The 13,733-nt window shown below is 50.5% G+C and overlaps 1 protein-coding gene across 1 annotated transcript; it reads right to left on the reverse strand.

Annotated features, from left to right (window-relative positions):
* Positions 1-965: 965 nt before the first annotated feature.
* On the reverse strand, positions 966-12,237 carry LOC103052553 (solute carrier family 22 member 6-A-like). The gene is made up of 9 exons (XM_007438500.2): positions 11,839-12,237; positions 10,197-10,300; positions 8,612-8,766; positions 7,253-7,421; positions 5,666-5,789; positions 5,096-5,211; positions 4,111-4,325; positions 1,916-2,024; positions 966-1,347 (listed from the first exon to the last, which is right to left on the reverse strand). The coding sequence occupies exons 1-9, from the start codon at positions 12,235-12,237 to the stop codon at positions 966-968; spliced, it is 1,773 nt and encodes a 590-aa protein (XP_007438562.1).
* Between the last annotated feature and the right edge of the window lie 1,496 nt (positions 12,238-13,733).

Consider the following 13,733-nt stretch of genomic DNA (forward strand, 5'->3'; position numbering starts at 1 on the left):
GGGAGAGTCCCCCTCCCTACGACCACGTGTCAGGGGCAGAAAATGGCCGCGGACCACGTGTCGGGCGGGAAAATGGCCGCGGACCATGTGTCAGGGGCGGAAAAATGGCCGCGGACCGTGTCACAGGAGGGAAAATGGCTGCGTATCCTGTTCGTACCCCGAGGTGGAGTTCACAAACCGAGGTAAATTTTTGTGGCCGGAGCTGGTCGTAACCCGAAAAGTTCGTTAACAGAGGCGTTCGTAAAGCGAGGTACCACTGTATTATCATAACCCATTGGAAATCGCGATGGCTCCTTTGGTGATGTCAGAGCAAACTTCCGTCTCAGCTCCTCCTAGCTGTGTCTCTATTTTCTGTGTTTTCCGGTAGCCTGGAATCCTTTTCTGTCTCTTTGATTTCTCTCATATCCAGGAGAACTATGCCTCGATGACAGACCTCGCCTTTTCTGCCGCTTTCCCTCTTCCGTTCCTCCATGTTCCTAAGACAGGACAAAATCAGGAGGGGTGGAACAGGATGCAACCGTTTCAGTAATAATATCCGCAGTGGGCTTATTAAAAGAGGAAGGAAATTTTAAATGCAGCGGATCGTCAAATGGGGCAATTCAAGGGATCCACTTGGCCTGCTTACATTATGGCAGAGTAATACGAAATATGAACTAGCCACTATACCAGATCTAGTTTCAATTCAGACTCGCCCACATGTCATTGAAAGGGACCTATGGGAAATCTTAGTGACTAGCATCCCCAGGACCCTTAGCACCCTGGGAATTATGTGAAATCACAATTTTACCATGATTCTTTGGGGGCAAACCTACAGCTCCTAAATGGGATCCTGGCGAAGTATGGGATGAGAACACGGGAAATCACAACTACCAGGAGCCCTTGAGAATAGAGTTTTCTGAATTACCCCTCACCAGAAGGCTTTTGAAATTAGACCGTCCACTGCATTAAACTAGAAAAAGGACCAATTATTGCTCCTGGGTTATTGATTCAAAAATGTGGCTTTCAATAAGCTTGACCCCAAATGTCTCCCCAGTCAGTTCCTTCCCATTTCCATCTCCCCTCCCACCATCCTGATCTACGAAGAATTTGCTAGATGCGATTAAGAAACAACAAGGGGAATAGCAGGATTCATTGGCGACTGACCTGCTCTCCACGTCTTCGATTGTATCCGGTAGCGGTGCATCTAAGGTCTCAGGAAGAAAACAGGCTGCCACCCCGGAGATGATGGGGGCCATGGCATAGATGAAAAGGGGAAGGGATGGGGAATACTCACTGCTCATCCTCACCAAGGGGGCCACGATGCCCCCAACACGTGCCATGGTGTTACCAAGGCCCATCCCGGTTTGCCTGACGTGCAACAGAGGGAAGAATTAAGTTTTACCTAACCCTTTGCCATAATGGCAAAGCAGATATAATGGGATGTGGGAAAGACCTTGGGAGACGGGGCGAAGAGATGCTGCCTAGGGAACGGTCAGATAAGAGAGGGCATAGCCCTCAGCTGTATAATGGATGGGGTAAGAGGCTCAGAAAGGAACTTCCCTAACATCTCAGGCTGTAAAGGAGATGGCGGGAGATTTGTACTTTCAGACTTACAAGTTTTTGTCAATGTATCCTTACTATAAAGTAGAATTAGCTCATCTGGTCGTATTTCCTGTCTGGTCCACCTAGTAAGGCTGACAGCAGCGTAGGGAGAACTCAGCTCCCTGGGTGTGGCTGAACTACAACTCCCAGCACCCCTTCACCCAGGGCACTTGGGAGTTGTAGTATAGCCTGCTTGGACAGAGAGGATTTGAGAGATTTCCCTCCCTTTAATCCCATGGTTATACTGCAGCAAAAGTCCCCCTCCATATTTTCAGAGGCAGTCGGACCTTTGGGGCTGTTTCTAACATCCTCCTGGGATATCGCTGAGTGGTACCTGATCACTGTAGGGTAGAGTTCTCCAGTGTATAAGAAGACACAGTTGAAAGATGCTCCCAAACATCCTTTCCCAAAGACAGCAAAGACGGTCCGGAGGATCTGCATATCTAGAGAAGGTTAGAAACAACAGGTGCTGCTGTGTCCCTTTGGTCTAGCAGTGAAGGTGATGGACTCGAAGCTGGGAGAACATAAGGTGTAGTCCATCACCTTACTTATATTACAAGGAGTCCTCAGTTTAAGAACAAGTTCCATTCCCAAGGTCTGTCCGTAAGTCGAATTCGTACATAAGCTGGAACAGTATTCTTGTATAGTACTATATAAGTACAGTGGTACCTCTACTTACGAACGCCCCTACTTATGAAATTTTCAAGATACGATCAGCTCCGGCCCCAAAAAATTACCTCTACTTACAAACTCGCCTCAACTTACGAGCCATTTTCCGCCCGTTCCACGTGGTCCGCGGCCATTTTTCCGCCCGTTCCACGTGGTCCGCGGCCGTTTTCCGCCCCTGACACGTGGTCCCCGGCCATTTTCCGCCCGTTCCACGTGGTCCGCGGCCGTTTCCCGCCCCTGATACGTGGTCCCCGGCCATTTTTTCCGCCCTGCCGCGTGGTCAGCGGCCGTTTTTCCGCCCCTGACACATGGTCCACGGACGCTGGAACGGATTAACGGTAATTACATTGAACCTTATGGGAAAATTTACTTCAACTTGCGACCAACTCGACTTGCGATCAGAGTCACGGAACGGATTAAGTTCGTAAGTAGAGGTACCACTGTATATTGGGTAATGAACTCAAACCATTGTGGATTTAATTCAAATTTTGGTACAATAGGTTCCATTCTTAACTATGGGTCATCCTTAAACCGGGTGTTCTTAACCTGGGGACTCCCTGTACTTCAGAAGGCCTTATGGGGCTCCTAAAGAAGAGCTGTTCTTTCCAAATTTTCATCCAAGGAGGCTCAGCAATCCGAGGGAGGGAAGGACAGACAGTCTGGGATGTTACAAGGGGATGGAAAGAAGTGAATCCCAAAAACCACATCACCCCAGAAGCACCTGGATCTGATGTGTCACCCAGAGAAATTAGAAAGGAATTCTCAAGCTCCCTGAGAAGAAGAAGAAAAACAGAAGCCTCGTTCTCAAGGGCAGAAAACTTCTCAGAAATGGCAAGGTGGGGTTTCAGCACAAACCTGGCTGCTGGAAGACCCTAACTAGGTTTCAGGTTTCTGTTTATGGGGAACAGGATGCCAAGATGATACTTATTTGTTTTGGGAGGGAAGCACTGAATAGGAGCGATGCACTTGACACATGCACAGGGACTCTTCATTATCTTTTTTGGAACCCAGCCAGGTGTGGAAGCTTGCACCGGGAGCTATGCAAAGGCTGGGTTTGCCCAACCTCAAACCAGGTTGTATGTTTTATGGCTTATGACTTGTGGAAGCACACCCCTTATCTGAGCACGTTGAGTCAATCAGGGCATGCCCTAAAGCCAGAATATGTCTTCTTGATTTGGACACATGTCCCAATATATCATTGTGAATTTTGATCCTACGTTAGCTGCCCAATCACTGTTGCAACTATATCAATTGATTGAACTATATAAATTCACTGAAAGAAATTGAACATTCAGATTTGGGTTGCACAAAGGGAGACAGGCACTAGATGGCAGCAAAGCCCAGTTTCCTGGCTCACGGGCGCCATCCGCTGGTCAGTAAGTGTATTGCAACCCCAATATTATAGCCAAAGTGATCCCGTGATTTGTGACTGAGATGTCAGGTTTAGCACACTGCGTGTGAATCTAGTCGAGGATATTTGCCACAATAATTCCAGGCCTTTTTCAGCCTGCAGTGTGTCATTGGTTCAGAAGTAGGGATTAGAACTAGGCCTATGCAGGTCAGAATCCCACCAGGCAGGTTCAGGCCAGCAACTCCTCTGTCTGACCTACCCCACAGGGTTGTTGTGAAGATAACCCTGGAAACATGGTCCACAACTTCTCGATGGAAAGATGGCGTGGAGCCACAACAAACAAAATAAGCAGCAAGGAGTAAATATGCTTTTTCTGTTCATCCAGGAAAGTCCGGGACAGGAAGATCCTTGACGTTTTTGACAAGTAGAGCCCAAGAAGAAATATAATGGAAAAGTAATTTTGGTTTGCACAAATGAAACCCTCGGCCCATCCGTTCCCGGAAACTTACCATGGGACACAAAGATATTGCCTGCGATGGATAGCCCAGCTAAGATGAGACTCAACGCCTGAGCACTCCGACGGCCCGAATAGCAGATCACCAGGAAGGCCACCAGCTTTGCGGGGATGTCTACTGCTCCGAAGATCACCTGGATGAGGTAGACGCTGACCCCAAAATTCTGCAGGTCCATCGCCAGACCATAATAGGCAAAGCTGGTGGAGAACCTGGAGTGGCCAACGGATGAAAGACATCAAAACTCACGTGGTGCTGGCAATTTCTCCTCCTCTCGCATCATCAGAGGAAAGAGATTCGGCTTTTGCAATTCCTTGTAGGAAAGGAAGTCAACGGAAATTCTTATTTACGGACAGCTGGGGGTGGCTGGGAGGTCTGTGAATGTTGAATCTTTCCTTGCACTGCCCTCTTTCCAGCAATCTGCAATCCCAAGAGAGAACCCAGGAGGAATTTTCAGACTCCAAAGGGATGGAGAGGTGCAGACAAGAACACACCATCGGCCCTCATTTCCCCTAAAACTTAGTCAATTCTCCTGCCCTGGGAATAAAGTCGAAAAACGGAAGCCTCTTTTGCCAGGGAAGGGAATTTGGGAAGCTTGACCTGCAGAAATCCTTCCACAGCCATGCAGTTTGGGCGGGGGGGAGGTTGAGGAATGAGGCAACACCCGTGGCTTTGAAGCCTCCTGTTGAATTGGTGCCTCTGAGTCGACGGGGCAGGACGTGGATCTGGCTGAGCTGGGTGGCCGAAGCGCAAACACCCATTTTTTCCAAGTGGAGATGGGAGACCGAAGCATCTAATTTAATGTTCCAGATGGATTCCAAAGGATGAATCGGATTTGGGGTAATTTGCACCCTCCCAGCTCGCTGTCCTGCAAGAAGCCCGTTCTCAGACGCGCGGCGTATTCACAGAGCTGAGGAGAGTTAAACCTCTGTTTCTTTCGACCTGTTTCTCTGTCGGCACATCGTGCTTCGACCAGGCTTACCAGACAAAGCAAAGACAGACCGTGATCCGGCGCAGCGACGGCGTGCGCACCAAATCGGCCACCGGGAACTTGGCGTTGGCCAAAGGGCTCTCTTTTTGGAGGTTGGCTTTCAAAACCTGCAAAAAAAGACGAAAAAGAAGCAGCTTTTTTAGGGGCCCCAAAGTTTCCTCGCTGCAACGTGCGAAGATTAAGTTATTGGCAGATTTTTCGATGCTGCCTCCTCCCAACAGCTCTGAATGGCGAGAATGAAGAATAGTACAGTTGTTCATAATACAGATCCCCGTACAATCCAGACTACAATTCTTCATCTAATGGTGAATTGTTCCTAGAGCAGAAATGCCAGGGTGTGGGAGGAATGGATCCACTGAGTCAGGATTTCTACATATCCTATTCCCAGCGGACCTCATCTGGGCTCCTAAACTAAGCACGGATGGGAGGCCACCAGGAGATCCCTGAGCTGGAGGCTCAACTGGGGATCTGAACCCGCACCCCAGAGGAAAGAAAGGGCGAGCGTTTCCTGCCTGCTTGCCAAGGAAATGACACAGCCGCATCGCTTTTCGGCTTTCGTACCCCGAGGCTGAGCTTCTCTTGGCAATCCTTCTGCCCGTTCATCCAAGCAACTTTCTGCAGCTCTCTCAGCGCCCGATCGAGTTTGCCCGCTGTGGCATACCAGCGGGCGGACTCTGTAAACCACCTGCGCAAAAGGAAATGGAAGGGCGGTGAAGACAGAGGCATGGAACGAAAATGGGGGGCGGTTAGAAGCCAGCAAATTTGATGGAGAGACGCCCTTCCCGGTGGCCACTGTGGGTCCAGCATCTTCTTTTTTTCACTCTATGCATCTCCTTCTCAACCCTCAGCCCTCTCTTATTCTCTCCTATTTTTCCTTTTTTTCTGCCCAGGCTCCTGTGTCTTTAAAGCCTGGAGAGGAAAAAAGAAGCTCAACTGGTGAAGCTTGTTGTACTTTCCCTGTTGAACAGCTGCCTGCTTCAGTAGGGATGCTCAAGCTCTTCCTCAAAGCCTCTGGGTGTCTGAAAGGAGCTGCAGGTTGTTTTCGGCTGCAGTCACACAGCGCACCGGATCTGGTCGGTGAAAATCCTAAGGGGTAAGTCCTAGGTTTGTTCTATCCTGGTTTAAGGGTTATCCCGGTCTGTGGATGGTTCAGCATCTTGTGCAAACCCAAGAGGGATCTGTTCAGTAACCTGATTTACTCAAGCTGGGCAAATACAGCCGTAGAGTGACCGAAGGGGAAATTGTCTGAAATGCTGGGGGAAAATCAGATGGAATGGAGCATTTTTTATTACAACTATCTCCTACTTTTTCCCCACTACAACAACCCTGTAAGGTAGGTTGGGCTGAGAGACTGACCCAAAGTCCCTCAGGGAGCTTCTCTGTTTGAGAGGGGACTTGAACCCAAATCACCCCATTCCTAGCCCAGCATCTTCCCCACTGAAGCGCCCTGCCCCGGGGCGGAGAGGGAGCGGCTGGCTCAAAGTCCTCCAGGGAGTCTCCATGGCTGGGGCTGGATTTGAACCCAAGTCTCCCAGGTTGTAGTCCAACCCCTTCCCTGCAACCCCACCCTGGCTGTCCCACTTCCACTGAACTTTGAGTTAACCCAAGTCCATGTCCATTTTTGGGGGGGGATCCATCCGCTTTTGGCAATCAGGTCTTCCAAATGTCCTCTTAAAGCTAAGGGTGTCTTTCTCCCCCCCCCAAAAAAATAAGTTAGGACACGTCTGAATTACAGCAACAGGAGCCATGCGAAAGGAGGACGGAGAAGCGAAGAGAGTGATCACAGGATTTGTCATTAAAGGGAGACACTGATAGGAATCTGCACAGGGAGGAAAGGAGGGGAAGTGACGTCACATGTCTGACATCACCATTTGGGCAATGATGTCATTATTTGCAGAACCTCATCATGGCTTCCGATTGGCCTATAGGGAGTGATTTCTTTCTCCCTGCAGGGCCTTGAAGCAACACGGCCTTTTTTATCTCCCATTTCCACAGCAGTGTTCCTGGCATCAAACTCCTCTGGATCGACCCCATCCTTCTTCCTCTTCTGGCCTAATGCAGCATCTCTCAACCGTGGCACCTTTAAGAACTCCAACTCCCAGAATTCCCCACCCAGCCACACAAAGGGTGGGAAACAGCGCCACCTACCAGCCGTACAGGAAGAAGGCGAAGTACGGGAGGGACACGGCCAATTGAAGCCAACGCCAGTCCCGGATGGCGTACGCCGCGCCCGCGAGGACAAACTGCCCGATGCTGTAGCTATACCCGGTCACCATGCTGACCATGGCTCGAGAACGCATCGGCGTCCACTCCACAGCTGGAAAAGGAAGATGATCTGTGAATTCAGGCCCTGATGCTGCTGCTTCAGACGCATGATGCAAAGACCCAGCTCTGGGGAGAAGGCTGTGATGCTGGGAAAGGTGGAAAGAAAGAGAAGAAGAGGAGGACCAGCAGCCAGAACTCTGGGGAATTCTGGGAGTTGAAGTCCATGCATCTTCAAGCTGCCAAGGTTGAGAAACACTTGAGAAATGGCCAGGTTTGAATGATCCTACTTCGGACACATGATGCGAAGACCCAGATCTCTGGAGAAGACTCTGATGCTGGGAAAGGTGGACAAAAAGAGAAGAAGAGGACCAACAGGAAGGGGGATGGACTCAGTTAGGGGCGATGGGGGCACCATTGGAAGACCTGAAGGACCAGGTGGGGGTCAGATCATCATGGAGAAAATCAATCTAGGTGGTCACTAAGAGTCAACAATGACTTGATGGCATGTAATCAATCGATCAAATCTGCAAATTGGTGGACATCATCTTCTTTCTCTGGAATTGTTCAACTCAGTGCCAAAAAAGACGTCTTGAGCACCCATCGGGCACCGGCTGAGGACCCAGCTCTCACCTGAGGGCGCAGAGCAGCAACCCCCCAAGGCATGCCTCCCGTTCCCGTCTGCCACCTCCTTGAAAAAGCGATGGAGTTGTTAGGACATCTCCATATCCTTCGCAAACAATCAGGGATTAGCCCTTGATGGGTCAAGCAAGGAGGAGAACTTGGAAGTTCTGAAGCTCTTGAGGATATCCTCATAAGAGGCCAAGCCAGTTTTAAAAAAGGGACCTCCCCAAGTCCAAATGTGCTGAAAATCAGCGTTCTGCCATTTTAATGGAAATTATACAAGCATCTAACTCAGTGTTTCTCAACCTTGGCAACTTCAAGATGGGTGGACTTCAACTTCAGGATGGGTGGACTTCAACTTTAAGATGAGTGGACTTCAACTCCCAGAATTCCCCAGCCAGCATGGCTGGCTGGGGAATTCTGGGAGTTGAAGTCCACCCATCTTGAAGTTGCCAAGGTTGAGAAACACTGGTCTAACTTGAGTTCTGGGGTCGAGATGCTCTTGGGAAGCCTACATCGAAAGGTTAACCCGCTGGCTTTTCTCCTGCTCCTTTAGAAGGCCGAACACGCCATTTGGCAGAAAGAAACCAGAACTGGGTTTGTTGGAGGGCGAGGACTTACACAGCGACACACAGTTCAGGCCAATCCCGGAAACAGCCATTCCCGTGAGGAAGCGAAAGACACAGTAAGGGGTGAAGCTGGGGATGAACGCCGTGCAGGATCCGGCAACGGCCATCTGGAAGCACGACCAGAGAAGCAAAGCCTTCCGGCCAAATCTACAACGAGGAAAAAACGGTCTTAACCCTGGGTGTTCGGGTGATTGTGAAAATCTCGTGCACGGGGTGGCCTGAAGAAGAATTGAGGAAGACCAAGGAGCAGAGGAAAGTATCCGCCCCGCTAACGGAGGACCCAGCCCTTCGATGTTATGCAAGCGTCGCGGAACCCAGATTCGCCGCGTTCACACAACCCGCTGCACCTGCACGCAGTTGCTGGGTTCACCGAACTCGCAGGAATTCCAGGAACAGCTAAGGGATTTCTTGCAGAGAAGCGAGGAAGCTCTTCTCAAAGCGTGCCAGGGCCTGCTGGGTGTCAGAAGGAAGTCCTGTTTGCGGGGAACTCGGATTTCACATTTTTGCACCTCTTTGCCTTCCCCAGGCTATGTGCGCTGGACAGCCTTCGCTTTCCCTTTCGAGTGGGGGGCACCCGACTGCAGGAGAGCGAACTCAGCCTATGGAAGGGGGCCAGGGGTCATATGGTACAGGGTTCCTTTATCTGGGGGGGGGCGCCAAAAGAGGCATTACACCGTTAACCCCCCAAGACCCCCCTCGACATTTGGCCCCTAATACAGATTTGCTTGCAAAGGTTGCCTAGCCCTGCATGGTTTGGAGGCACAGACAATTTCAGAGTTGGATCCTTTTCAACCAATAAGTTATAGACCAGAGGGTTGGAGGGGACCTTGGAGGTCATCTAGCCCTGCCCAAGACAGGAGTCCTCATACCATCTCGGACAAATGGTTGTCCAATCTTTTTTTGAAGCAACCTTTTCTTGAAAGAAACCACCTTTTCTTGAAGCTGTAACTGGCGGTTCCCCCTTTTTACAGATCCTCCCTCCCCACCCTAGCCATGTCCTCAAAATCCTACAGATTTTCAGTGGTGGTTTTTTCCCCCCATTTATTTCTTTATTTTATATATTGGCTTAGATTGCTATCCCACCTTTCTTTCAGGAGTTCCAGGGGGGTGTACAGCATGTTTCCTCCTCCAATTTTTCGCCACCACAACACCCCTACGAGGTTGGCTCCAAATCACCCAGGGAGATCCCATGGCTGAGATGGAACTAGAACCTAGATGTTTCCCCATTTTCCTCTGTAAATATATATTAGCAGTGGAAAATGTCGTGCCAATCAATGTTAGAAGATCACCTTCTTCTTATTTTTGGCCATAAACAGGCCGCTCTGAACGCTGAACTTGTTCTCACTGCACAAAGTCTTTTATTAAGCGGTGGAAATCTCAGGAGGTCCACAAAGGCCTCATTGAGTGTTGCATGCTTAAAATCCTACCCTCCGAGTTTATGAAATGTTGGCTAACATCCTACAGATTAGGCAACTGTGTTTGAAGGATCCATTGCTACATCTACCAACTTTCTCATTAGGGTCAAAAGAATCTGGTTTGATCGAAGGCAGACCCATGGATAAAGACCCACTTCTTACTTGTCAGAGAGGCCCCCAAAGACGATTGCACCCACCAGCACACCAGCCATGTAGATAGACTGGGCCAGTTGCTGGAGGCTCCGGAAGTCACACACCAGGTCCCACTGCAGGAGGACAAGAAGAATGGAAATATCACCATCAACAACCCATATAGTCATTGACCACAAGCTGACGTGAGCCACCAGTGGGAGAGAGCTGCTAAAAAGGCCCATGAAGTTCAGAAGAAGCATCATACCAAGACATGAGAAGATCTCCTCCTTCTCTCCCCGGCCCTGGTGAGACCACACCTGGAGGGCTGTGTACAATCCTGGGTATCCCATTTCCAGAAGGATGTGGACAAGTTAGAACATGTCTGACAAGTGGCAAAGATGATGTGGGGACCTAAAAGCATGCTGTATGAGGACAGGATGAAGAAACTGGGGATGTCCAACCTGGAGGACAGAAGACTGGAAGGAGATAAGACCATGTTTGGGGACATTAAATGAAGCTACAAGGGAAATGGCCAGGAACTAGGACCAGAAATAATGGGTAGAAGTTACAACTGCCTAGGTTAGTGTGTTTCAACCTTGGCAACTTGAAGAGGCGTGGACTTCAACTCCCAGAATGCTGGCTGGGGAATTCTGGGAGTTGAAGTCCACACGTCATCAAGTTGCCAAGGTTGAGACACACTGGCCTAGATTTTGTTCTGCAAAGGTGATGGGCTCTCCACCTCTGTAGGAGTTAAAAGAGGCCATCTCTCATGGATGGGTTAAATGTTTTCCTGCCCATTGCAGAGGGTTTGGCTTGATGATCTTTGGGACCCCTTCCAACCAGACGATTCGATGATTCTACATTCAACTTCTAAGGGAAGACATTGACCTGGGGAGAGGCACGGGGGAAAATGACAGCCCTGATTCCCAAATCCCATGGGGAGCGGTCCAACATCTCCTGGGGTTGCAGAGGTGCTGGGTTCAATTCCCAGCATTTCTACAATTTCCAAAAAACGCTCCCTTTTCCACGACGCCCTCCACAAAGGAGGCTGTTGACTGTGACAGCGGAGGGTGGTCACTCCAAACCTGGAGCTGGTTGTACCCCTGATGGCTTTCGTCTTTTTAAGGATTAATCAAGGCAGAGAAATACTTTTTTTTCATCACCTCGTCACCCTACATAATTCTTTTCAGCTAGAAATGGTGGTGGTAGTTTAAACCACGTTCCTTTTGTGTAGGCCTTTCCCTTTTAGGGGAGGGAGCCAGATTTCTCAACTGTCCGACTTGCCCTTGAATGCAGAAATGTTGCTTTTCCTAACCAGAACAGCCTGGAAAGTTTTGTGCTAGCCCAAGGTTTCCCTCAAGCTGGTGGCGTCCAGGTGAGTGGGACTACAGTTCCCATATTTCTCAGCAATCCTCTCCCAAGCTGAGGTCTTCATGGGGGGGGTCCTCCCCATCTCTGGCAGATACCCCTCTGATCTAGTCATCTTCAGATGTGTGGAACTACAATTCCATCATTCCCCCCAGGTTTCGCCAAACCTGCTGCCCCCTCTCCAGCAGTGTTGGGCTGTGGTGCTCAGCCCCCCCACCTGGGAGAGATGGGAGTTGTAGTCCAGCCCCATCAAGCACGAACCTAGCAATCTCCAACTGGGCCGGTCAACGTGTCGCCTTCTTACCTCGGTTACTATGGTGGACGTAAAGACCTGCCCTTCGTAGGTCCACCCGTCCAGGCACGGCTCCTGATCTGCTTCTGTTGGCACCGGTCCTGTTGAATTAAACTCCAGCAACTGCCATTGGGGGGTGACAAAACGCCAGCACTTCTGGGGCACCCAGTCCCTGTCCTGTGGGATGAACACCCTGAGGAGTGCCGTGCAGTCTGAGTTTCCCGTGGCGTTTCCATCGGCACACGCGTTGTTCGAGGCCACCCGGCAGCGGTGGCCGGGGACAGCGGCTGTAAAATTCTGCAACAGGTTATGGGGCGCCATCAGGAGCATGGGAAGACACAACAGCACCAGGTTGATCACTTGGAAGCGCCCCATGCCCCCTGCTTGGTCCAGGAGCTGAGCAAACGTCATGGTGGCCTGGGCACGGGGCGGCGCAGACTCGGCGAGCTCCTGCGAAAGGATACCAGGGACTCTGCACGAGGCAAAGCTCGCTGACCGAGGGGGAGATGCCCGTCTTGGCTGATTTGCCCTCCTTAGCAAAGACGGAGCGAAGAGACGCTTCGGCGGAGGGGGCCAAAAGGGTTGCGCAATGCCAGCTGGGCTCCTGGGGCTTGCATCTGCTCGAGCGGGTGAAATGCAAGCCAGCGAAGGGGGAAGCGTCCCCGTTTCCCCCGCTGGTGGGCAAACAGATTCAGCCACTGCCCACTGCGTGTTCCACTTTGGTCATCCCGGGGTGTTTTGCAATTCCACCCAAATTCCTCCTCCTCGCTCCACCTCTAGGAATGAGCAGGGCCGCTAAGCTCCAGGAGACCAGCCGAGCCAAGCCACCCGCTGCCCGTCGTGGGGTTTCTGATTGTTTCGGCTGGATATGAGCTCCTTCTGAACTCACCTGGCTTAGCTGCTTTCCTTAGACACGCATCGCCCCAGTTGGGAGGTAGGAAAGAAAGGGGAAATGGGGTTTATGCCTTGGGGACGTAGGTGAGATGGCAACGGCAGGGTCAATCGGGGTCAAGCCTAAGAAATCAGGGCTTTTTTCTTCTAAATCCTTGGCATTCAGGGCTCCAAGCCAGCTGCACAAGAAAGCAGGTAGGCTGGCAGGGTGCAAACTGAAGGTCGAAAATGGTATTTTCTAATCCCGCTGCCATCAAGCTACAATCCCTGTCTTGGCTCTGCTGTGTTTTCAGATGCAGAGACGCAGGAGGTGGGAAGGGGTCCTCCTGGAGTTGTGGAACTACAGGTCCCAGCATCCTTGGCTACCAAAGAAGTCCTAATTTAGTGCCTTCACCTCAACTTTGCCTGGAGGGGAACCAGTGACAGAAAGGTCTGGAGTGGTGGATCAGGGTAAGAACATGTAATGTTCATGAGTGCACATGTGTTTTCTGATATCTCCCGGTTGGCACCCCCAAAAATCTTGTGCTGGGCTCACTTGGTAGTGAGACCAAGGCTCTGACATCATAGAAGCCACATCAAGCTTCCCCCTGCCCCAATGAGGACTAGAATCTTGCATTACATTTAGGAGAGTGGCTCTAAGAAGTGTTTCTCAACTTTGGTGGCCTTAAGATGGGTGGACATCCACTCCCAGTGACCGGAAATATCTTTTAGGCTGGGTTTGCACTACAAACTCATCTAGATTAAAATGGGGTGGGGAAGTTTGTGGGTTGTGGCGTCGTAGACAATCTAGCTTTTGGCTTGTTCTGGGAACCAAGCCTCCCATTAAGTCAGAAAGGGGCTTCTTGGGTGGGTGGGATGTGTTAGGAGAACTCCAGCAGTGTAACTGGGTTTTGTAAGGATAACCCGGGTTTATTGAGTTGTGTGAATCCAGCCTCTCTGTTTGAGGCGTTGGAAAAGCAAGAGTTTTTTGAAAGAAAAGAAAGAAAAGAACCGAATCTTTGAGGAAGAAAGGCTCT

Source organism: Python bivittatus, unplaced genomic scaffold (genome assembly GCF_059951505.1).
Source record: "Python bivittatus isolate LINGU-HERP-01145 unplaced genomic scaffold, Pbiv_v1 ctg000180_np1212, whole genome shotgun sequence".
Lineage (NCBI taxonomy): Eukaryota > Metazoa > Chordata > Lepidosauria > Squamata > Pythonidae > Python > Python bivittatus.

Excerpts from the sequence above, each read along its gene's own strand:
- LOC103052553 (XM_007438500.2), bottom strand. The coding sequence starts at position 12,237 with ATGACGTTTGCTCAGCTCCTGGACCAAGCAGGGGGCATGGGGCGCTTC. Across the intron at positions 5,790-7,252 it reads GCCTTCTTCCTGTACGGCTG|GTGGTTTACAGAGTCCGCCC; the intron begins GTAGGTGGCGCT and ends CCTTTTGCGCAG. Across the intron at positions 5,212-5,665 it reads AAGAGAAGCTCAGCCTCGGG|GTTTTGAAAGCCAACCTCCA; the intron begins GTACGAAAGCCG and ends CTTTTTTTGCAG.